At 43.3% G+C, this 24,640-nt stretch overlaps 1 protein-coding gene across 1 annotated transcript; it reads left to right on the top strand.

Annotated features, from left to right (window-relative positions):
• Positions 1-1,931: 1,931 nt before the first annotated feature.
• T265_09233 (hypothetical protein) lies at positions 1,932-11,166 on the top strand (the record flags this gene model as incomplete). Its single annotated transcript, XM_009175258.1, has 4 exons — positions 1,932-2,246; positions 2,283-2,363; positions 8,671-8,799; positions 10,788-11,166. 4 exons carry the CDS (start codon positions 1,932-1,934, stop codon positions 10,887-10,889), a joined length of 627 nt encoding a protein of 208 aa, XP_009173522.1.
• Between the last annotated feature and the right edge of the window lie 13,474 nt (positions 11,167-24,640).

The following is a 24,640-nucleotide window of genomic DNA, read 5'->3' on the forward strand; positions in this document are numbered from 1 at the left end:
AACACTCAGAGCGTTACTGTTGCCCTCTAGGATCTCCATTCGGTCCCAATGTTGTGACGTACGCATCTCGTATTCTTTCAAAAGCCACTTAGTGCGCCGGAGCACCCCCGTTGGCAGGTTTCAGGGTGTTTGAATGGTGCAACTGCATTTTTAGGCGACCATGTACATCCCCTAGACGTGGTTAGCAGCATCACCGGAAAGGATCACCCCGGATCGCGCGTGCGCAGCCGATTTTCAGGTGGTAAAAAACCAGTGGACCATCGAGTCAGAAGCAAATCCTGAGTCGATGAGGCGTGGCAACTGCGTCTCTTGGTGAAATCGGTGTGATAGCACTGTGATGAAACAAAATAGAAAATCTGGTGCATGGCACAGTCCAAGCAGGCCGTACGATGGAAATCGTGTCAGCTATGTATGACCATAATACAAGCAAGATAAGTAACGTGTAGGGCTTCCTGACGACATTGCGAATGTGAAAACGGTACAACATAACGTCGCAACCGAGCTTGGTTCTGTCCTTCATAACTCGTGTGGCCAATTTGTCCATGGCAAAAGTCTTCACTTGTACTGCTCGCGTATAAACGCAAACTGTTCGCTTCCTACAAGAACATGCGTAACCGGACGTCTGGTGGTCATGCCATCTGTGATCAGGAAGGTGTAGATCTTGTATCTAGAAGCTCCCAGTTGCTTAAGCTTACCTAAAATACATTGTCGTGTGCGTTCTATAGAGAGCCACTGCTTCTGGAAAACATCGCCATCTACTGCCATATGGAGAAGTAGTAAAATCTAACTGAGGCATTTTACAAACAGGGATGACCGAAACTTCTGGTGGTAAATCTGCATTTGTGTTTGGTATGAACCCCACCTAATTCATCGGCTAAAAATGCCGCAATTAACACAAAGATGTTCCATATTTCAGCAACTTCCTCTTCCTTTGGCCGTCGACTGCCCGGAATCCAGCCGTTCAAAATACATGGAAACGTTATGATTTCGTTCAAGATAAGGTGACCGAGGTATGGTTCCCTTGCCTCCTTAGACAAATAACCCTGCAGAGCAGGTGCTTCGTCTACCGATTTTCATTTGCAAATATGTTCTGGTTACTTGTTTGAATACCTTGGCTTTATGTTGGCTTTTCTGGCTAGCTGTTTCATTTGTACTGCACCCACTCGAAATGCAAATCAGTGATGGTAATTCCGTCACTGGTCACATGCAAAAATGCAGTTATCTGTCATGTATTCTTTGAATGCCCCCTAAAATGCCGTGGTGGCTGTAAACAGGAAAGCCTCTAATTTCTCAACAAATATAACTAAAGCTACTTCCGAAGCAGTGAGGCCCTTTGGCTGCACAGTGCTCTTAGCTTCAAAACCTTTGTGGGCGGAATGAAAAACTTTGCGCATTTGCTGAAACCGAAAAATACCCTAATCTACATTATTTTTTGCAGCTCACCAAGCTTCATTTTCCGCTAAAGCAACGACACCTCTGGCGGAAATATTTTGGCTGGTTACTTTCCTAACATTACCAAGACCCCGGGATGAATATATGTGGCTGAGAAGTTTGGACCAGACTCAATCACCTATCTGGTTATTTCAACAGCAACGCGTAGTATCTTTCAAAACTTCAGTTCCATTGTGCGAATACTGATGCCCGAAGCAATAGCATCCAGGTTCAGAATCGAATGCGCACCAAGAATTAAAGAGGATACTAATTGGAACAGTTCGCGACAAAATGTAAGTAGATTGAAGTCAATTTTGACTGGAGCATGCGTACGACGAAATACAGTGTTTTACGCAGAAATAGTCAATTCCACGCTCAAAAGCTTCGGAGAAGTGAAAATTTCCCGACTTTCGAAAATCCTATTTGGAGTGCATCGTATGCTTGAACTTAAGCGTGCGCGCTGCGGTTAACCTGCGTACCGGATATCGTGTCTCCTGGTCATGTCGGCTGCGGAGGTTGATGATCGCCAGTTGCAAGCGAACGCCCGAAAAATGTTGACCGAATCAAAAAATGCGATTGAAAAACTGCGGGCACAATGTCTGTTGCGGGGCGCAACTGGAATTCATGGTTTTGGTCGAACCTTTAGAATAATGGATGACGACGGGAATCGTAGTTTATCCCGCGATGAATTTAAAAAGGGTTGTCGGGATTACGGCTGCGAGCTAACGCCTGAAGAATTCGATGAGTTGTTCAAGCTGATTGACAAGGACAACAGTGGGACTATTGTGTTCGATGAGCTTCTTTTGGCACTTAGAGTATGAAATATTATAACCGTCATATATCTCATGCAGCCCCCAATGTCCCCATGTCGCATAAAGATAACGGAAGCAGCATTTAAAAAGATGGACAAAACCGGAGATGGAAAAATAACGGTCAGTATAGCTAGAAACATATTTGTTGCTGCGTTGATTTCATTACGTTTTCAGGTTCAGTTTCAAGTGACAACTAGGTAGTTGGATGGGGATTTATCTTGGTTAGCTCCATTACTGTTTACCTGCCTTCAATCGTCCTTGGACATATTTGGAGAATTGAATAAGCACCCTTTGTACTAGGATTCGGCCGGTCTGTCGTTTTGAAGTCACACTAAACTTACTTCAATATGTAGGGCTCACTCCCTGCCATACAGAACAAACATAGCTATCTGAAGTCAGTGTAATGATTGGGCAATCGCCTCCAGAGCTCTGATGCTCTCGTTCGTGCTGGTATCATTGACATCAACTTATCTGTCACGGGTCGGGTTTACAAATGCTGCGGTGAACTCTCTTGGCAACAAAGTACGGAAGTCGTTACCAACCACCGCTAAGATTATCACTGCAGTCTCCCTGGATTGTTCCCAAAGCTGAGCACATCAGAGACATTGATAGACATGGCCTAGTGGCGTGCAAAATAGTGTCCAAGCTGTTTTCTTCAGTTCGCAGCTTCGCCTTTTGTTATCTATAGTGAAAATTCCATTGTCGTTCCTAAATTCGCGTATCAACTGTATTGGGTATGGCCTCCAGTACGTTGTTATTCATCCCCGTTCTTCCGGATAGTCGGCGAGCGGAACTAAGGCAATTACGACGACTGCAAAACGCGTACGAGTTGTGTGACTGGAATTTCTGATCAGGTTAGGTCTTAGTAGGAATGTTAGAAGTACATATTTTCAGGTTGTATTTCACTTTCTAAACGGGTGACCGGTAAAAGGGTTTTCAGGGTAGCGTCCATATATTGACAGTACTGATCCGTCTTATTCTGTGATTCAGCTGAAACCTTTTGTTTGTTTTCCGTGTAACATGATATTGTAAAGCAACTCCTTATACGAAGACCCACTAGGACTAGTGATAGACCTATGAATATACGTGAGTCTGCTTTTAGACTTATTTAATCGACCTGGTACAAGATCCATTATGGACCCTCAGATGTTCGTTTTTGCCTCATTAAGAGAAGATGCTTAACGGGCTACTAAAGTAGTGCTCCAAGTACTCTTTCCTGTCCTACATTTTAATGACCATTAGGCTATATTACATTACATTGCATTAGGTTATATACTGTCGGTCAGGACAAGATATGATAGCGTACTGACGAAATCTTCAGCATTGCAGCAGTGTCAGTGCTAGCCAATGAACTTTAACGTCAGAGCTGGGACAGCCTCGGCGACTCAACGTTACCTTAAGGTTCTAACAGAGTGTGATTTGCTTGCGCTAATCCTTTGGTTCGTTTTTGGAGATGGATAAACGTTATATGAGCCCTCAGGTGACTGGCGTTCTCACTGATCAGGTCTCTCTGAGCAATCTACGTAAATTTCATGACCACCTATCCTTTCTGCCAAGGAGACCCTGAAGATTGAAAGCGATAGACAGAAGGCATTACATGCTGTAAATACGGCTTCTTGCACCTATTTTCAGTGGTCATCCGAATCATCATTATACCCTGCGAGTTCTGAGAGCTTCTTATCCAACTGAACTCAGTACTGCTGAGCTACAGAAATGCTATATTGGTGATCAACTGAATGGCCTTTAATGAAGCAACGTGTTCAATAGGAAAAGCGTGCATGCACAACACCGCGATCATGTTCTATTGGTTTACCAAAAATGAACGACAACCTCGTGTCAAAACTCCACTAGTAGCGCCGCGCCCACACATATGGACATAAAGGGTCACCTGAGGAGAACACCTTAGTGCAGAGGAAAGTAGGACTTTACCTTCAGAATGCCTTGTAGTACAATTTCTCGCAGTACATGGACCGGATACTCTTCGTCCGGTTGCTCCTAGCTGTTCTTCATCGCATAGATATGCCTTGAGGAACTGAGTTTCATCCAGCGTAGCTTTGCGGGATCATTGCAGCACTAATGCCCGAGTAGGGCCTCCATCATAGCTTTTTGAAGAACCTGTGTGGTGCAATATAATTAATCTCCAGTCTTGACAACAGTTTTGACCTCAGAGGGGAGATTATTTGGTGACTAACTTAAGAGATGAGGTTGTTTTGAAGATGTCTGTGGTTTAGTTCACATGCATTCTCCAGAAGAGGAAAACCTTGGCATCCAGTAAAATTTTTCTGAGTGAATAGATGACTGGAGATATTTTGTAACCAAATAAGATTAATCTCAGATAATAGGTTCAATAACTTCAGGATTTAGTCATTCGTCGTTTACTCTTCTAGTCAGTGCTATCAAGTGGGTTGAATTAGTTACGGTTATGTTTTATTGACTTGATTTACCTCTTATTGCATTGTTATTCCTTTCCAACTTGTGGATCTTTGACGAATGTAAACACGGCGACTGGAGCCACAACGAGTTCTGTTCGGCTTTTTACTGGTGAAGATGCTTATTGTAAAAAGTAACGGTCGTTCAGTACGCATAGCTGCCTTACGAGTTGTAGGCAATACAATTGTCTCTTTACACGGGCGCACCCCATTTACTTCCCAGTTCGGTTCTATGTGTTGCTGGGTCAATTGTCTCCCAATCCCCTTAGTGGGGTTAACGGATGCTACTTAATACAAACCACCTATGAACACAGTTGGATATTATAGCAATAGCTGTCTTTAAAGGGCTGTAGTCTGAAGGTACTGTTGTTGGCTTGACGCGCAACTCGAGTTCATGAGTGCTTTGGTTCATTTAAAGTGTGGGGCAGGGGTGGCAACATAATTTGGTTGTCTGGGTTACTGTAGCCGTTCAGTTAGCGGGAGTCACACAGCGGCCTTTCAAATTGCTTACTAGGACAGGCAGCATTTCAATTTGTATGTTCACGTTTGTCTGGTGAGTGAAAGACTGGCATCCTAACTGAAGAGTTTTGAGTGACAAACCACATAAAGCTCTAGTGAGTGATGCATTGGTTCCTCACAAGCCTGAGCCCAAGCATTCTGCCTTTTGAATTGAGGAACCTGCCGTTCATGAGTCCACAACAGTCTTCAAAAAGAATACGCTAGCTAGATACAGAAATAATCGCAAATTCAGTCAAACCGACTTTTGAGATATGCTGTTTTGGTTGCACTATTCTATTTCTTTAATGATATTTTCTTTCTGTCAATCGAGCCAATTTATGCTGAGAATCTATACAGCTGTTTTACCCTTTTCGAAAACTGCGGTCTCCCGGGAGGTGGTTGACACTTAACCGTTTGGCCTGCGACTATTGGTCACACCATTTTTTTGTTGAAATTTCATCGATATGGGCGTCTGAACTATTCACTTTCCCAACCGATGTCTTCAGGGCAGCAACACAAAATCGGTCAGTGTGATAACTGGGAATGCGTGGTACTGTGCTCACACGCTTAGTGTGCAGTCGGTTGTATTGCGGTTGTCTGTGTCGTTTTCTTATGCATCTGAGAACTGATTTAAATTGTGTGTAAAAGAGCCATAAGCTGAGACCGTCAAAGTGAACTGACCGCCAGATGGGTTCAGTTGAGACAGACGTCTTCAACAAAATGAGCTGAAAAGAGATACTCAAAGAGATTACCTGTATACTGGGTCACTTTTGTGTTAGAATATAAATTGAAATCAGACCTGTCTTCCCCTGAGCCAAATATTTTAGTTAAGTTGTAATGGTTAGTGATTTCTAATTTGGGTGTCCTCCTCAAATCGTATGTTCAAATTTTGCTCAATCTCCAAATGTTCCATTGTAAATGTGATAATCACCATTATCTTTTTACAGCGTGCTGCACTTAAGCACATTGCTAGCGGGAATGCCCCTGGTTTGCTTGAGCAACGTTGGATAGAAAAGAGTCCATATGATCATTGTGCGACCATGGTCATTATTTTTCGCCACCGTTTGGGACAGCTTCTTTTGGCGTTCCAGTAGTTCGTACTGACGTTGGTTTTCCAGTATCAGGCCAAATCGATTACTTGGAATGGAATAAGCTGACTACTTCCGGATGCTTCCTTAGACTAAGAATGAAGATGGTCTGCCGCTAGAAAAATTTAAGCATTGAGAAGCTCGTTTCGGTGAAAATAGTCGTTATGAAACTATATGGATGCATTAAAAAATATTGAGCATAAATCTGGGCGTCTTTTTATTAGATCGGACTCTAGGACCCTTTGCAAGTGTTGTGAAACTTGAACCCAAGATATGTTGCAACTCACGCGTTGATTCTGGGAGTTATATGTACTACCACACTATGACAGTCAACGATATTTATTGACAAGCTATCTGAGCTATCATTTATTCAGCTCGAAGGTTCATTCCACAAGATTGTTTTGTTTATCTGGTCAGTGCCCAACGAATTCCAATGATCATAACCTGCAACATAATAAGCATCCCTGAATTGCCGGTTACGAAACGCAGGTTCACATTCGGAGTGTGTCGGAACAGTTAACTTCATGCCATATACGCTGTGCGTGACGTGTCAAATTCGATCGCACTGGCATTTATCGGGTCTGCTTTGTGTGAACTTTGAGATTACGACAGTGTTTAGTTGAAGTCGAACAAAAGCACTGTCGTGAGAGTAACTTTTGCAGTCGCAGACAGTTGGACATAGTTGTTGAAAACAAAAAAACTGGAAAAGCAACGATGAAAAGTAGCGCTTCCTTGTAAGTTCCGTGGTTGTCATTCAGAGGGTTTTGCCAGGTGTTTCATTTCTTTGTGCTTCTTATTCCTACATCTTTTGCACTTTTGTACCGAGTTGTTTCGGAACCATATTTAATTTTGTTAGAGAGGTCTGGTCGTCACGTTGGATCGTCTTTGTATTTTGCCTCACGGGCAGCACATGCTCACATCCATTTGTGAGTTTCTATAGGGGAGTATCTCAATCTGGTTCACTAATGACGAAGTCGATTCGTAAACCGATCACTTGTGAGCATTTCGGACTGGATTAGTTCACACGGGTCATTATGTCGAAGAAGCCATGCCTAAACTGCATGTTCTCCCGAATTATAACTCTGTCTTGCTGTACACCAATTTGTCCGCGATGGGAACTGAAGTCTTCAGCTGCCAGTTGTGGCGATATGCATCCTGTTAATGTTTTGATCAGACTCGTTTTTGGTACCTCGAACTTTGCTCACTCTCTGGACAGCATTTTTAAAAGAATTCCCTAGGGAATGTCATGATATGCAATATGGATTCAGTGGTTCCGGCTCGTCAGTTTGTTGTGACACTTCTGCTGATCCTAGAACATAACCAAAACGCTCAAGTAGGTGACGTTTTGCATTGGAAAACTGACACCTGTGGAGGTACAGAGGCGCGGTACGAAGCGATGCGAATGGGCACGGTCATTTAGTGGTGGGGGCTAGTGGGGCAAACGTCAAAAATGATGGGATCTTGGTTTTCTGGATTTTCATTGAGGATTGCGTCCTCTGAGTGAAGTCGCGCGAAGAGTTAGTGAACCAAACTTCCGCAACAGGGGCTGCGTGAGCAACAGTTCTGTTGGAGGAAACCGATCAGGCCGGGTCACCTTTCTGACATTCATTTTCGACCATACCAAGCCATCTGATGGCCGTAGCAGAGTCATGTTACTGTTGAAGACCATCGACTTAGTAAGTAGCTGTTATCACTTAAGCAGGGAAAACAGTTATGAACTCTTCACTGAGTGGACTATGAAGGACGGTTAAATTTACCTAGTACCTGTAGGTCGAACGAGCCGTCGTAAAACTTCTGGTTTCTAAAAATAGGCTATCGGGGCGAAACAGTCTTAGCGTTTACCAAATCATATCCAGAAACTTCACAATTGACCTGTAACGAAACTGGTAGAATTCGACCTGGCTTCTGTGTCAAATCCACACCGAGAACCGCCAGTTTGAAAGCTTTCTATATGTAATAACCGGTTTTTATGTATGCAAAACCGTCGCACCTAGATATAGAAACAAGACTGACAAATCCTTCAGAAGCAGCGAAAACTTTAATGACTGATGTTGGCCTTGTTGATCACTCAAGTCATTTAGGAACCAGATAAACGACATTACTTGAGTTGATATGTACCCCATCTGTTGCACAACATGTATACGGCAGGTTAGGATACACAGGTGCGTGAATCGGTGAAAGAACGTGTCCCATCTTTCAAAATTTTAACATGATTGAAATCCTACCCCATTCTGAAGTTGTTAAACGTTAGTTCTGAACAACTCAGGTCTCACTGACAATGAAATTCATTGTGTTCCAGGGGCATTTTTTACTTATCTGACATGACGCAGTATATTGATTTTTTCGACACACTGGGACACATGAATTTCCTAGTTATATGTTACCGTTATTCCTTGTTTTTTCCTCTTTCAGGTGGATGACTTGCGCCAAGCGTATCAGGTGAAACACCATCCGAAATACCAGAACAACGAAATGTCCCAAGAGGCCATCCTTAAGCAATATTTGAATACGTTCGAGCAGGGTGGTATCACAGATGGTGTTGTAAGTAACTTCAGCTACTTTTTGTGAGGCTTGCTTTTTGTTGAACCCTTTCATGCCTGTCGTTTGAGGCCAAAAGTCTTAATTGGCCAGACGAAACGATAATTGAGGAAAAGACACGATTTCTATCTAGAGTCACGTAAATTTTTTGTGGGATAAACTTAAATTCCTGGCTTTGCATAACGCGCGTGACGTCCTCTTAAAATACGTGAAAGGAAGCTTTCCACACACATTTTTTATTAGGATCATCCTTTCCTCCCCCGTGAATATGTCTCAACATTTGTGATAGCCGCGGGAAGGTAAATCCAAGAAACTAACGCCAACCGAAGAGACCATTGGATTATAGCGGTCCTAAGTAGATAAGCGGGAGTAGCTACTGTGTGAGCTTCGTGCCTTCAAGATTCCAAGTCATGCTTTGGTGCATTTCAAATCCTCTATATACCTTCGAAACTCAAAATTGGAGATTCCGAGTCTGGCAGACAGGTTCACGTAAGTGTAAGCGATGCCTGTTAGTATGACAGAGGGAGCTGACGCACGAATTATCAAGTGCGAAGCATGCTTATCAGCTCACTTCGTTTACAGTATCGCAAGTGAATTCCGCAGGAGCTAAATGGCCGCAAAACTTAGACCATAAACAACTTCAAACATCTAATCACTGTTGGCTTTGTAGGTTGCTGCAGCATGACCGAAACTAAATGGTGCCAGTGAGTTTCAAGGTACGAGTCAACTTCCGCTAGAAGTATATGACGCTTACAACTAATCTGGTTGAGATATGTAATGCTCATTCTAAATTATCTTGCGCTAAAAAGGCGGCGTTTTCTTGTTGGCCCCGAACTCACGGGGGAGAAAACGCTGCACGACGACACGAAAAGAAAGCGGGTTTATTCAGAATGTGCTTTGGACCATCCTGAATGGCAGCTATGTGATCATCCCTGATTGGGAAGCATAAAATTGAGATTACGCTGACACTTACTAGTCAGAGTTTGTGTTTCGTTGAGTTCTCAGCTATACACGTGTTAACTGAAGATTGAAGTGGTCCGTTTGATATGAAAACAAATACTCTTGGCTCCTGTGGTTTGATTTTCTGCTGAAATTAGTAATTTTATTGCAAACGTTTCGTTACCAGTCTCGGTAAGATCATCTGTGCGTTGGTTGTCGTCGAACCGCTAATTCGATCACCAGAGGTGGTCAGTTATCGCATTACGTGTTCCATCTAGCTGTAAAGATAGATATATTACTATCAAATTAAACGTCTGTGCCTAATCAGGCAAACCGAATGAATCGTACGTTATGTGTACAAGTGAAGCCGACGTCCACATGACTTTATGGAAAACAGTGTAAAGCCTGAATCAAAAAGTCAGACGATCGTATTCTAATGCATCCACTTAATAAATCCGGCTCGGAATGAGGCGCGCAGAAAATTGCTTCACGAGACCGTTAGCTCACTTGCAGGAGCATTGCCTATGAAACGGCTACATAGTTTCAACCGTACATTTAGGCAATGGAAGGTAGCAAACAAATATATTATTGACCATCGCCGTTTCATCATTTTCAAATAGCTGCTTGTGATCAGATAAAGCTTCTACGTCAAGTTTTTTGTGAACTTTTTCAATGAGGCTTGCGATCAATTAATTAATTGAAAAGCTTCTTATTTCCAGCTATGTGCATCCTGATAGCTTGAAACTAACTTCGTTAGGTACCCCCCCCCCCCGGGAATTGGGTTCAGCACTTTCTATTGGTGTGCTGTTTTCAATGAGGGTAGCTGTCATTGAACTCCCTCCAAGTTTCACACAGTTGAACATATTTTCTGGTTCGCTCTTGTAATGGTTCATCAGTTGACTACCTCAAGCGCATTGAAGTTGGTGTATCAGTACCACGTCTCACCCACCCAGACTACAACTTACTTCCAACTTTCTAGTTTTTGGTAACTAGTTAACTTTCAAATACCATCGACAGACTTCCAGGTTTTCACTGTTATCATTCCCTGAAAGGTCACCTGGGAAGAGTTCCTCAACTACTATAGCGGCATCAGTGCATCAATCGATTCGGATGCATACTATGATCTGATGATTCGTCAAGCGTTCAAACTATGATTGATCCAACGCTCGACTTGTCAACGATCCATCATCTGGATAATTCGTCATTTTCTAGCCCTTGCGAATGGCTTTTTAGTTATAAACAGCTTGTTTTCAAGACGTCCATTTCCTTCACTTTCCTCTGCCGTGCTTTACATATTTGACCATATATATGACATCTTGTGTTGCGCTATTTTTGCAATCAGGTGTTGGATCCTATTTTGTGTCTATTTTGTCAATGTACAAAACTATTCACATGGTAAATTTGAACAAAATAAAATAGATTTATTGGACTCATTACTTATACATCCTACGAAATGGGTGGCAAACTCATCATCGTCGACAGCATGACAGATGCTTCGCTATCGTAGTACTAATTCATGGTTGTACGTGGGTTGGGCTGGTGCCAGGGCGCCCATTCGTAGAAAAAAGGATGATAATGATCTCTGAACAGAGCCTGACCGCAAGGCAGCGGTGTTTGGTGGGAAATGCAAGCGCATTTCAATTTTTAAAGAACAGGTCACCACACATGTTCCGGCCCCCAACATGGAGGACCAGGAGACCTCTAACCATTTACCAACCTGACAGAGAGACTCAGTGAATGTTGTACGGACACCCCCCAGTATAGTTCAGTGAGCCACGGGGGTGCACAAACCGTCACACTACTGTAAGTTTGAGTCTCTTCGTGACGAAGAACTCAGCTCGCCTGTCTAAACATGAAGTCTATTCAGGGCATCCGATCTACTGATTAGCGTAATTTCCTACTGGGTATCCTATGTCGCTGAACCCTAATGGTACTGGTCGAAAACCAGCGCTCGGTTGGAGTATTGGGTAACTTCAAAGAGAAATTGCGTTGACCACATGTGAATGATGAGAGTTTTTTGCATTCGGGGTCAATGTACACGCCTCTGAATGTCTGAATTGTGGTAGATTCCAGAATATATCCATCCTGCGGGGTCAATGGGAAAGTGAAATGGATGGGTGCGTGATCGTCTGCTCCCTGCGCACTGATCGTGGAAATACAAAAGGTGGAAGCTCAAAAACTGAGCGGTCGTAGTCAATAAAATTCAGTTGATTCGTCCCTGGAAGCTCTTTCTGAATTCGGGTGATGAACTCACTGTCATAAAAAAGTTGGGTGCGGTGCTGTGGTTTCATCGAGTAAGCTCAATCTGTCAAAGTTAGTGTTAGTTATACCGAGTAAGGAGAGTTATGTTCGTAGTGCACTACTCATAAGGTTGCTGAAAATTTCCCAACCTTATGAGCAGCGTATTACGAATATACATGTAACGCGATACATCTAATATTGTAGCAAGTTAAACATGAGGTGGCCTGGTGTAGCACATTCAGCTGCCTAAAAAACACCACAAACGAGAGATTCAGCTGGGTTCCAGGTGAGTCTCTCTCAAAACCAAATTTGTTTTAAACTGTGGAGTTATGTTGGTCGCAAGCAAGATTCCTTAGCTTAAATCATGTCTCGGCCAAAGTTCACAGGATCCCTCCTCCTTACACAACTATCGTAACACTAGCTCATCCACACAGACGGTTGATAAGTGCAAATGACGTTCAAGAGCGATCATCACGTGAACAAGAAGCACTAGACCCTAAGCTGGACCCAAATCTATTTAGATTTTCACATCAACTTAACACTTGGTTATCCACCCTAACATACAAAATCCATTGGCCGACACCTAACACAGATTTAACCTGACTTAGCTGATTGGTTCTCGTCACGCCTTAAATCTCGACCAATCTCGTAACCTAGTAACGTGGCCTGACGAAAAGCGAAACGTTTCCCAGTAATAAATCTACCGATTGTTACAAAACTTTTTTGAAAACGATGTCTCGGTATGACTTTTAAATTGAGTCGGGTTCAAAACAGAAGCGTCTATGTAAGATCCAGGACACCCAAGGCAACTACAGGAGACGCACTTTCCGAGTTTCACTCCAAACGCTCGGTTATCCGTACATCCGAGGTTATCAAGGAATCCAAAGTATGTACTCGCAGTTCGAGCGTACAGCTCCGGGTAGGAAAATATACTGGTTCGTTTGTCAATTGGAAAATCCAACTCGCCGTTTATTCAGTGAAAACGAATGAGCGGTGCACACTTGGCAGATGGACGATAGAAGTATCTACATTGCTAGACCCTGCTTCGAGTGGCAATAAGCGACATGGATGGGCAGTGCTGATCGGCTGTCTGATTTTTCATGAGAATCAGTCCATGGTAGACGGGTTTCTAAGACGTGGCGAAGGTGTCAGTCGCGTACACTGCCCTGGCCAACAAGTCAATAACCAGACAGAGTCTTAACTTTGTAATGTACTACTCGCAAGATTGCCGAAAATCCGTCGACAGCCGACGACCGGTTTCGCCCTTTTTGGGGCTCATCAGGTAGGCGCAGTCCCCGGGTTTCTGTCAACCTTATGTTCTACTTGAAACCAAATTGCACGAAATTAGCGAATATACACTCATTTGCCAAACTAATTGGTCTCTCGAAAAACCAAATTAGTTTGCAAATGAGTGTATATTCGCCAAACAGAGTTTCTTCGATCCGAATTCACCCATTTTGCACGTGCTGTTTGTTCTATTCCAACAAGAGAATGTGTGTAGCATATGTGGTTTCCGACTAGCTCAGTGCCCGGACAGTAATGTGGGTGTTGGGCGATGCGCTGCACGCAAAAACCCATTGAAGCTACATGAGTAATGAGGGCAAATGCAGAAACGGCTAAATTGTAGGTCATAGTTTTCGTCCAGTCCGTAGGTCTAGTCTTTCTCCTTACCTACTGTCTCTTGGACAGCGGCACGAAGATTAAATCTTCAAAGCATGAATAGGTTGTTTTACGTTTTGCTTGTCGCCAATGGTCTTTGCATAGGGAAGAATGCCGGCTTAGTCACGCACGCATTGGACGCGATTGTATTCATATATTATATGCCAGGCACTCCCCGAACTTAAAAGGGCGAATAATTTACTATTATAACGGACGAGGGTGTACTTCACATGCATGGTTAGACGGCTGACGATTAGTTTTATGTTTTAGCTCCATGTAACAAACGCGGTCAGTGGGTCTGTGATGCAATTGTTCCCTAGACAACAGTGACAAGGCCTGGCAGAACGAATAGGGCGAGATGGCTCAAGTGGTTAGAGCGCGAATTTACTGACCGGAAGGTCCGTGGTTCGAACCCCACCTCCGCCACTCGACTTCCCCTGTCTAGGCTTGGGCAACCTGACAGTATCCCAGCCCTCGTGCTTCCTTCGGGTGGCATGGCAGCTAGGCACCGAAAGGGCGCTACAGCTGAACGATTTTGAGAAAGAACGATACAGACACTGTTCCATAGTTCATCTATTCGTTACAACTCGATACAGCAAGCCATGAGCGGACATTGAGCGTAATGGTTTTTCGGTCTGTCCAGGTTTTGCGTGCAGAACTGGATGAGATACCACGGATAAGATGTGACTTTGTTTCTTAGCTGATAGCTGACGCAAAAAACTGGTCAACTCTGTTATAGGAAGAACTCACAAACGTCAGTGGCACTATGCTAGGTAATCACAGTACCCATTAACTGCTCGTGGCTGAATGATCGTGTTCAAACCACTAGCCGGAAGGTCGAGGTTTCCAACTCAGCCGACTGTCACTGATGGTGTCTCTTCTTATGGTGACGAAATGGTTGCAAGTCAGTTTCCAAGCTCGGTAAACAGATCAACAGGCGACTGATCATCAACAACAAAAAAATTCACCCAAACTACCAATACTTCAACAAATTAACCTCTTTTAGTTATGTAAGACGCGCAATGTTGATGACTTCCAACAAGGGCGAAACAGCGGATTCTTGGCTTTTCAGCATAGATTGGACATGACGAAGTAATCTCGTTTGGAACTTCCCTAATCTTCTTCCATCAACAACGACCGTCAGTGCCTTCCTCGTTTTAGGACGTTCAGGCGGACTCTGAAATACCGCTCTTACAAATTAATAAGATGGGTTAATAAAGAACCCCAATATGTCTACAAACGTGACCATGGTCGGGGCCGAGTTGCTGATCTAATTAACTTCGTTTCTGTTCATGATAAACCATCCAAATAATCAGCTGTTCGGATCATCAGGATATAAGTTCAAACAATCCCGTTATTTGTCCTCCTAGCATGGTGCACTCGGCAAAGGGTTGCTTAGGGCTTACTGAGAACGTATATCAAGAATTAACTCGCAAACTTTCGAGGCTTATGGGATTATCATAGTCCTAAATTTTTAGGCGATTAAAAGTGCACACAGGAAATGTTTAGGACTGACTGTCACCTGGGCTCGATCAAGCCACGCGATTTTTCCTAATGCTGCATCAGTTAGAATCCATAAAATTATGACAGTACAAGTATTGAGTGAGTTTTACACGACTAAAACTTGCGAAATAGGATGCAGGACGGCTTACTGAACTGTGTCGTTCAACCAGTTCATGGTGACTGGAAGGCCCAGTTGTGGAATTTTCGTTGCGCGCAACGCTGCCCAATTAAAAGTCATCATTTGCGCAAAAAACGATAAGATAATCCAACCTTCTCTTCGTTAGACAGCACCTTGTGATGACCTGAAACCCACGATTCAAATGCGGTTTTATTTCGGTGATTGCGGGCGTGACTTTGAGGTACAACTCACACACAAATCCGGTTGTGTTACTGTAAGAAGTAGGTTTAGTAACTGATACGTCACTTTCGTCCGAAGTCTAATGTCAGTCAATATACGTTTCACCCGAGATGCAGGTGAATTGATTGTCGACGGGCAGAACTGCTCTGGCTTTTAGATATCCGGCTATAGGTGTGCGCTTGCATGTGAACCTATCCTTGGCTGTAAGCATAGGATAGCCCCGCTTCTTTCATTTTGCTCCAAAGCAGAACCCATTTGATGGAATAAGTCGGTTCTCTCCAAACTGACCCGTTATTCTTGCTGGTTCTGTGTTGTCTGCTGTGAATCTACTAAGGTAGGTGGCTAATATCAGTGCATTCTTAATGAGTTCCCGGTTTCCCGGCCGTGCTTCTGGTTTACACAGCCATCTTACAATGCGGAGTAAGGTACGGACTTGTGAACGAATAAAAGCAGTTGCCTTAACAACTGGTCACTGTACTATGATTAGAATCTGTCTGAATGTTTCTTCTGCAGTTCACGGTGGGTAGCCGGGTTTGTTGGTGAGTACGCAGACAAGATTTGGCCAGTAATCCTAATAGGATTTTTTGTCTGGAAGAACCAACTGGTGTGCGCTGTAAGGTTTATGATGCTACTGAACCGATTGTGTTTCTCAGGAATCTGTCAACTTTCTGAGAATTACCACGATTGACTAAGTTCTTTGCGCTAATGTTGCCCTCAGCCGTCGGTCAATTTGTTCAAAACTAATAATTCATGACGTCTGATTTGACTCACTGACTGTACGGATAATGTTAGTGACATGCAGGGATTAGACCTTGTCTTGGTGTGTATTGGTAATCCGATGAGGAGTGCTCGAGGATAGACATTCAACATTCAAAGTCTCTCCTATTAGATTGGTTAGGGGATAGAAGTCCGAAAAACGATTTCGTGGTGGTCCACTTTGTGGTTTGGAACAAATGTGGCAATTTTTGCCTACTTGGGCAGTCTTAAGTTGAACACTTCTGCCTCTCGGTCGGGGCTTTGAGCCAGCTTTATTTTTGGACACCCTGACAGCATCCGTGAACTTCGCAGATGAGTGCACGTTGAACCAAAACGGTATCGCTTTATTCGCTGCACACTTCGGGGCGGATGAGTGAAAGCATACCACCACGGAAGCTTGCTTTCTTCAACACCTCTTTGACTTTTTGGCCGCTCTTCTGTAGATCCTAACCGTAGGACGTCAGACAACATAATTGACATCGCATATATCTAATGCCCTAACACTTGCTACTCAGACCTCGTTTTTATGTCTCTTTTGAAACTTCTTAATATACGAACTCTTGGGAAGTTAGGTCAGCAAGCCGTTCTTGTATGTAATTCAAATGATTCATTGATTGATATCCACTGCTGAAATTTATTCGACAGCCCAGGACCGGTTTCACCATACCTAGGGCTAATGAGGTAGGCGCAATCTTCAGGATTCCGCTAACCTTATGTTCTACTTGGATGCGAATTGTACGAACTTAGCAAAATGCACTTATTGGCACATCAGTCTGGTTTTTACGGGAGACTCAACCGAGTTCTAACGGAATCTAGTGTTTCTGGTATTCTTCAACTGAGTGTGCTGCGATAAAGCAGACGTCGTACAAGCCGAAATATGAGGCTTTCTGTATGCAACACATTCAGCTGAAAAGCATCACAAACGAAAGATTCATCCAGGATTTAACTGAGTTTCCAGTTAAAACCAAGCTGGTGTCTAAGTGGGTGTAGTTTACTAAAATTGTTCAGCTTATGGCCTCCCTCTATCCAGACATTACAGATCACGAACTTCGGGTGATCCTGCAGCTGCTGCAACGAGTGCCACCGGTGTCGAGCTGAGGCCTGATTACTCGACCTTTAAACAACCGACTCTGTGCTCCTCGACTTTCCACTTCGATGGAAACCCGTACTAATCAGAATGCTGAACGCTGTTCGCTTGTTGTGTTCACTTATGCATAAACGAACCATGACTCTCACTGGAAGGTACATGTTGAGCAGTGGTACCCTCTAGGACACGATAAGAACTAGATACTGTCAAAATACTTAGGGAATCTAGTGAAACAGATGTGGTATCTTAGTTCATCAAAAGTACGCGCTCGTGGTATACTTAATGTGAGCACTAAAACACAACGCTATTGGTAAACATATCTTGCAACCAGTTGTTTCTCAGCAGGTTTAGCTGCAGTGGGCTGCTCCTTTTACCACGGAGAAACCACATCACCTTGAGCTACTGATGGTGCGGTTTATTCCTTGACTATCGATCGTCTATGGCAAAGCCAAAGTTCCGTGTATACAAGCGTATGTAAGGGTAGCCTCCGATTGCGGTTGAGTCTTAGCGCTAGGATCCAAGGTCCTTAGATGTCTTCAGGCTTTTGATCACGGGTGTTTCCATAACACAGCAAGAGTTAGCTGGCTGCGGCAAATACGCACAGTAGTTGCGGACATTTGTTAGCGGATCGGAATCAGTGAAGCAGCCCTTTAATCTTACCAGGTTAATGTGTTTCGAGACGTGTGACAAGTAGACCAAGCTTCCAAGCTATTGTTGGCTGTATACATCTTCGTTGGTGTGTGTGTGTGTGCGTGTGTGTAGCGGGGGGTTAAGGCCGGGCAGTAGATAGACCGCAGCTTTCCAAAAACGATCGAGCTGTTTGGGGCCCGATCACACATTCGGCTACGAAATGTGTCAAGACGTTTTAGAAAAAACACGGTCGTGAACAACGGCGGCTGCACATCTTTGTCTAGCCTACCGGCCCAACCGATTTTGGAAGGTAGTCATCAAGTGTTTTCACTTCCTGCCTAATTCTTCCAGATTCTTCGTCATAAAGTTTCTTTGGCGTGATGATCAGGCAGCCTGTATATGGTTACCTATTAGTGAATTCAGAGTTCTTTGTTGAAGTGACTCTGAACATCAAGGCCAACGTAAAACATGGTGATACACACATTGTTTCTAGTCCATCAACGTCACACTTCTGTCGGTGTTCGCTGTGACATTCACTCACTCGGTTGTTCCCTACGTTGGAACTTCATAGACCTGTTATCGGTATTTGGAAGCTAAGAGAGATTGTAATGGTTTACAACCGCTCTCCATTACGGTTAGCCGAATGTATACATCGGAGAATTCCTATTGAATGGGATGCTCCCGGCGTGCTAACGAGATTCATCTCCTAAATGTGGTGGAAGATGTCTCTGGCGCCTTTTTGAGAAAACAAGGCGTCGGTTTGGCGATGTGAGCCACAGCAACCATGAGGCTTTTATTACCATCAGATTCATGCAGTCCACTATGGCTGGGTCGGTTTCGCCGGAGTATACTGTAGAATGAATGGGTGGCGATCGAAGACATACGTTACTACATAACAACTGGCAGGTTTCGAGTATTCCATTCTCTTGGCTACCGGAAAAGTATACATCCGGCTTACCATAGTAGATGGGACGATTCTCAGTTCCGATCCACGGACAACAGCTCAGTGAATTTCGAACTTGGGGACCAACTGAGACGGTGGATGTCACGGCGACCACCGACTGCGTTGCCTGACAGAAATAAAATTTTGTAAGTTACCCGAAGGAGAGGAATTTCTAAGGGCACGTTTATAATGTTGATTCCCATTTCGGGCCGTTTTCTTCGACCTTGTTCTCTGAACTTTCTTCGAGTAGAGGAATTAATTTTTTTAAAATCACCAGTAAGTGTTAAACTGCTGTTCAAGTGCAACTGCGTTCACAGAATGTTCACTTTCACAGAATCGCGAGTTGTTTGATAAGATGTGGGAGAAACAATTTTCAAGATTAAGGGGTGGGGGCTCGTGAGATATATCACCCTCCTATAATAGGGTAGTTTCGTGATTTCTAGTTATCTTTTGACGTTAACATTTAACCTCTGTTCATATTTGCCAAGCTATCCCGAAGCAACGGGGGTGCTTGTATACACCGGAAATCGCACCATGCGCGAGGGTCCATGGTTCCCTTGCGTTGTAATTCATACAAGCCATTTTGATCTAGACATCTGAAGATAACTTCCTTCGATGGCAGGCCAGCTGTTGTCTTTTGGTACCCTTTGGGACAGAGTTCCGTAATATTCTCAAGAACCATCGTTCGGAATGTTACCAGCTAAGGTTCTCATGGATTCATCTGGTTAGTAAGTCCTAGGGATGAATGTGAACAGAGCTTTACGTGCATGTGGCCGCTGACTTTAAAGTCGGATGGTGGACGAAGCATACAAAGTAACACGTATCCGTTCAAATCAAAACATACAGACAATTTTGAGCTGGTCACAACACGCTCAAAGGACCATCAGCGGAAAATACATGAATAATCCAGACATGGAACTGTTACCAGTCTAAATAGCTGTTCGATACTTTCTAGAAAACATGCCCTTTTTCTGTGACTCATCAAAGAGTTGGCCTCTGGGTGTGAACAGACGTTTTACTCCTGTCGATACTTAATGTGTGCCTCTCAATCGATCGGTGTGACTCATGCGCTAATGTACCAGACAACTACCGACTAATTGTTTTCATCGATCTGAGCTCACAACGCCACCGAGAAAATCCAGTATTCATCACAGTAGATAGGTCTACTTTTTGACGTTTGGTTACTGTGATATTACTACCTCCACGGTTTTTTTCGATATACATCATGGGTTGGGGTTGAAGTATTCTTTATCAGAATACAAATACACTATGAACTGCTAGAAAAAGCGGGCGGTCTAAGGTAAGCCATGTAATTTAGTCCTTCCGCTGTTCAAGGTGAAGTTTCTCTGCTTACTGGATGAAGTCGCATGTGATTAAAAGTTCATGAAACACCATTCGAGGCGCTTAACTGAAACGATTTTGTACCCTTTGGTCGTACAGTTGAAGTTCATCCTCATTGGTATATGAGGACTATCGTTAACGTACAATCAAAAACTTACTAACGGAAAATCAGTTTCCAGACATTGCAACAAAATATCGACCCAATGAGGGATGTTGCTTATAATGGAAGACATTGCTATCGTAACTCCAATGTTTCAATCGGTTCCGGTAGAAGTCAACATACACTTAAAGTTCGGCCAAATCTTCCATTCACATTAGCGGCTGTATATATTCAACGTCAGAGTCTGTGATGGTGCTGAAGCTGAGCCGCTGGTGCAATACTCACCAAGTGAAGCAGTATGCCACAAAAGTTTAAGCTAGATTCTCCCTGATTGTCAGTACACGTTTGTTGTCCAAACGGCATGAACTAAGTGCACATCAGATAGCTCGCCTGATCCGTTCTCTTTCTAAAGTCAATACATATGAGTCAGCTAACAAAAACCTCGCGAGTATCATGGTTCGGTTTCGTTCCAAAGAGTTCCTACAATCTTTGTAAGATAGTTGCAAGTGAAGCCCGCTAGTCTTATGATTAACTGAAGTCAGAAAATAACCATCAAGTAGTCGATTTCCACTGAGGATGTAAGGCACTTTCTTAGTATGTCCTTGGAATTTTTCTGAGTATTAGATGGTATCTGTGGTAAAAAATGTATTTGTTTGTACTGATTCTTCCAGGTAGCTAACTTGGCAGCCTACTGCGTGGGAAAGGGGTGTCAGTGGAACACTTAGGCCATGGAACTGAGGTGTGACGTATCCAACCAATGTAGCAGGCCTTGAAAAGAAGTATCAAATGTCTAAACCTAAAAGTTATCCACAGAGCGCCCCCGTGCATATTGGTTTTGTTCCCAAGGATGGCTCAAATGGATCCAGCTGAATATCTCAGAATGCCTTGTGGACGGCCGCTTCATTTTTTCATTTGCTACGACAACCGATATATAGTAATACATTTTTCAAAGGAACATACTACTCGTGAGGTTGATGGAAAATATGGGATTATTGTAATATCGAGCGTTGATAGTGTGGGCAAATCTGGGAGATTTATCTCGTAAGTAAAGCTGAAAAGTTGAAAAACACTGTACAGCTATTTCGTTCTTATTGGGAACTATCAGCAATGAATTATGAACCTGCGACCTGTCGACTAGTGGTCTGACCACTCACCCGTTCGGATGTGAGTGGTTCCATAGCAGCTTATAGGGCCACATAGCTCCATATAAATACTGAGTGATCGATACATGACCGAAGGTCATCTATAACGATTCACTTCGTAAAACTGTGCCACACTAAATTGGCAAACGCGTATGAGAAGTGTATCAGGATGGCCACTGATACGCACTGCTGAAGAGCTCTAATAAGAGAGAAAATCGAGTCCTGTGCCTCTTCCTTTTGGTGTGGACTCTCTGTATCAGGATGGCCACTGATACGCAACCACTGAAAGCTCTAATAAGAGAGAAAATCGAGTCCTGTGCCTCTTCCTTTTGGTGTGGACTCTCTAGAATGATTGTGCCGGGACGGAAGGACAATTGTTCAAACGAACAACATGTGAGTGTGTATGTTACGAAATTTGGGAACCAAAAACAACCAAAATTTGAAATTGCTTCTCAAGGTTCCAGTTAGATTTTGAACATTGTTCCCTTTTCAAAAAATATACTCATTCGCAAATCAATTTGGTTTTCACAAGAGATTCAACTGAATCTCTCGTTTATCATATTCAGTTGTAGAATATCATAAACAAGAGATTCAGTTGAGTCTCTCGTGAGAACCAAATTGATCTGCAAATGTGTGTATTTCTCTAAAACAGTCCAATTTGGGTTCAAGTAGAACACAAGGTTGACGGAAAACTCAGGGACTGCGCCTATCTGATGAGCCCCAAGAAGAGCAAAACCGGTTGTGGGCTGTCGAAGAGCTTTCAGCAACCTTGTCAGTTGTTTCCTTTATGAAAAATTTTCCCTTTTCTTATTTGACAGTTCCATTCAGTTTCATCCACACAATTCACTCGATCAACACTGTTTTTTACTAGTCACACGGTCCAAATCGATCCTGTCTTGACGGTAGATAAAAGTTACAAAAGTGACCTTTATGCAGATCTGTTGATCGCATCCGACTTCACAGACACGTAATCTGTGTTTGCCTGCACGTACGGTATTGTGAAATGTCACAGTTTTTGTTGTGTTCTGTGTCCACCTGGTGGCATTGATACTACAGTCGCTGCTGGATTTTTGCAGTAGTGCGTGGACAGATAACGTAAAATGAAGCGAAATCCCCTATCTCGTCAAATATCAATACAAAAATATCAGTATTCACAAATCTTGCGCCCTGCATTATATATCGCCCTGTGTCTTATCTTTATGGTGATAACATCCTTTACTTTTTCATAAAGGAAACTACTCGCAAGTTTGCTGAAAACTCTTCGACAGCCTACTACCGATTTCGCCCTTCTTGAGGCTCATCAGGTAGGCGCAGTCCCTGAGTTTCCGTCAACCTTATGTTCTACTTTTGTTCTCCATTGAAACCAAGAGGGCGAATATGGTCATCTAACGGTACCGGTGTTTTGAAACCAGAGTTTATTTGACCTCAGACTGTCGGTTCCCCTCTCTACTCCGCTCATCAGAGCATGCCCAAAACGGATAGTGGCTGAAATTGTCCAGGATATGACGGCATCAAAAGACGTACAGGCCGCGGTGTCTTTCGTCTCGCTGACTTCGCTTTTCTTCCTCTTGATTCGACACACTGGTTTCAGTGTCTTCATCGAATTTGTAATATATTGCTTAGACAAACTATAAGTATACCCACACTCAGTTTTCGAAAGTCAGAGGTCAGCAAACCGTCTCTTTTGCTCTTATCGTTCGGCTAACTCATCACATTTAGTGCGACAGTGATACAAACATGTGTGTTGCCTCAGTCAACCAAGGTCAACCTTGCCCATGGTGAAGCTGTTCACATTTGATATATGGACATAGAGCTATATGGATAAACACCATTTTCAAGTGAGTGAAACTACTGCCTGTGTTCACCTTGCTTCTTTACTAAAATATGCATAGGTCATTGAACTCTTCAGGCAACAAATTAATATGATGCCAAAAAGTGTTTCCGAGAGAGCAAATTACGTCATTCTGTAGTTGTTTGGATGTGAGACGAGAACTTTGAACTGAAATGAACTCAAGTACTGAGAGTGAATTAAAACAAAAAAACCAAAGCCATTTAGCGAAGCACAAAATTCAGTAAAGTAAAGGTAGGTATAAGTTAAAAAGAAACCGTGATGAGTGTAATGAACGATTCTAACTCGATCAGGTCGACCCAAAACACACCGAAACATTTGGGGAGACATTTACGAACTGCTCGATTTTCGTTCAGCTCGGCTTATCCTAGCTGTTTAGGGTACCACGCGTTTTGATATGAGCCAGAAAATGCTGAAAAACGTTCCACTTGAGCCAGATTCCAAAAAATGATCTAAATGATCCGAAACATTACGAATCTGGAGCTTAGTGATCTCATGCCATGTCCTGTAATTATTGCTTATACTGTAATGTGTACATCGGAATCACGAAGGTTCATCTTCTTCAGTGGTATCGTGCATTAAAGTTTTTGTTCGAAAAGTTGTCGTTTGCTATGCAACATCATCGAATCTGGACTACAAATTACCGAATGGTTCTTGGAATTCGACTCTTTCAGCTTTGCTGCCCGAACCTGAACATGTGGAGACACGCGATGCACTGCCACCTTGCGTTTCATGGCAATATGAATAGGTTTGTTCACTTAGTTCAAGAGTTTACTGCATGATAATCGTAATTTAACTGGTGCGCGAGTTAGCTACGTAAATTGATGGTGGTCAATCTGACAGATGTGAGCAAAGCTCACACGAGGTGAAGGTTGGAAGAAAGACTTGCGTATCGATCAAATGTGTGTAGACAGGCGAAAAGTCAACAAAATACAAAGATGTTGAACACTCACCTCGATTGGTGATGAAACGTTTGCAATCCAACTGTCAAGCTCGGAGAACAGATTAAACAACCAAGAGCGCACCCGAGCTACCCACTATCCACAACATTGCTAATTTTGAACACTCTATGCACAGTGCTTTGTCTATCACACTCACTGGTATGCTTTCAGTCTATTTGAAGTACGATCACCTGTCTGATGAGACCCTTGTCCTAAGGTCACCTTAGATTGGAGGGTCTTTCCACGGCGTTGATTATGTCGACAGGTTAATTTGAATAGAACATTATAACCAAGTATGCGGACTTGACGAAAGTAAAGCATGCGAGTCAAACAAACCTTCCCCAGAATTGGGGCA

The sequence above is a fragment of the Opisthorchis viverrini genome (genome assembly GCF_000715545.1).
Source record: "Opisthorchis viverrini unplaced genomic scaffold opera_v5_264, whole genome shotgun sequence".
In the NCBI taxonomy this organism is placed as follows: Eukaryota; Metazoa; Platyhelminthes; class Trematoda; order Opisthorchiida; family Opisthorchiidae; genus Opisthorchis; species Opisthorchis viverrini.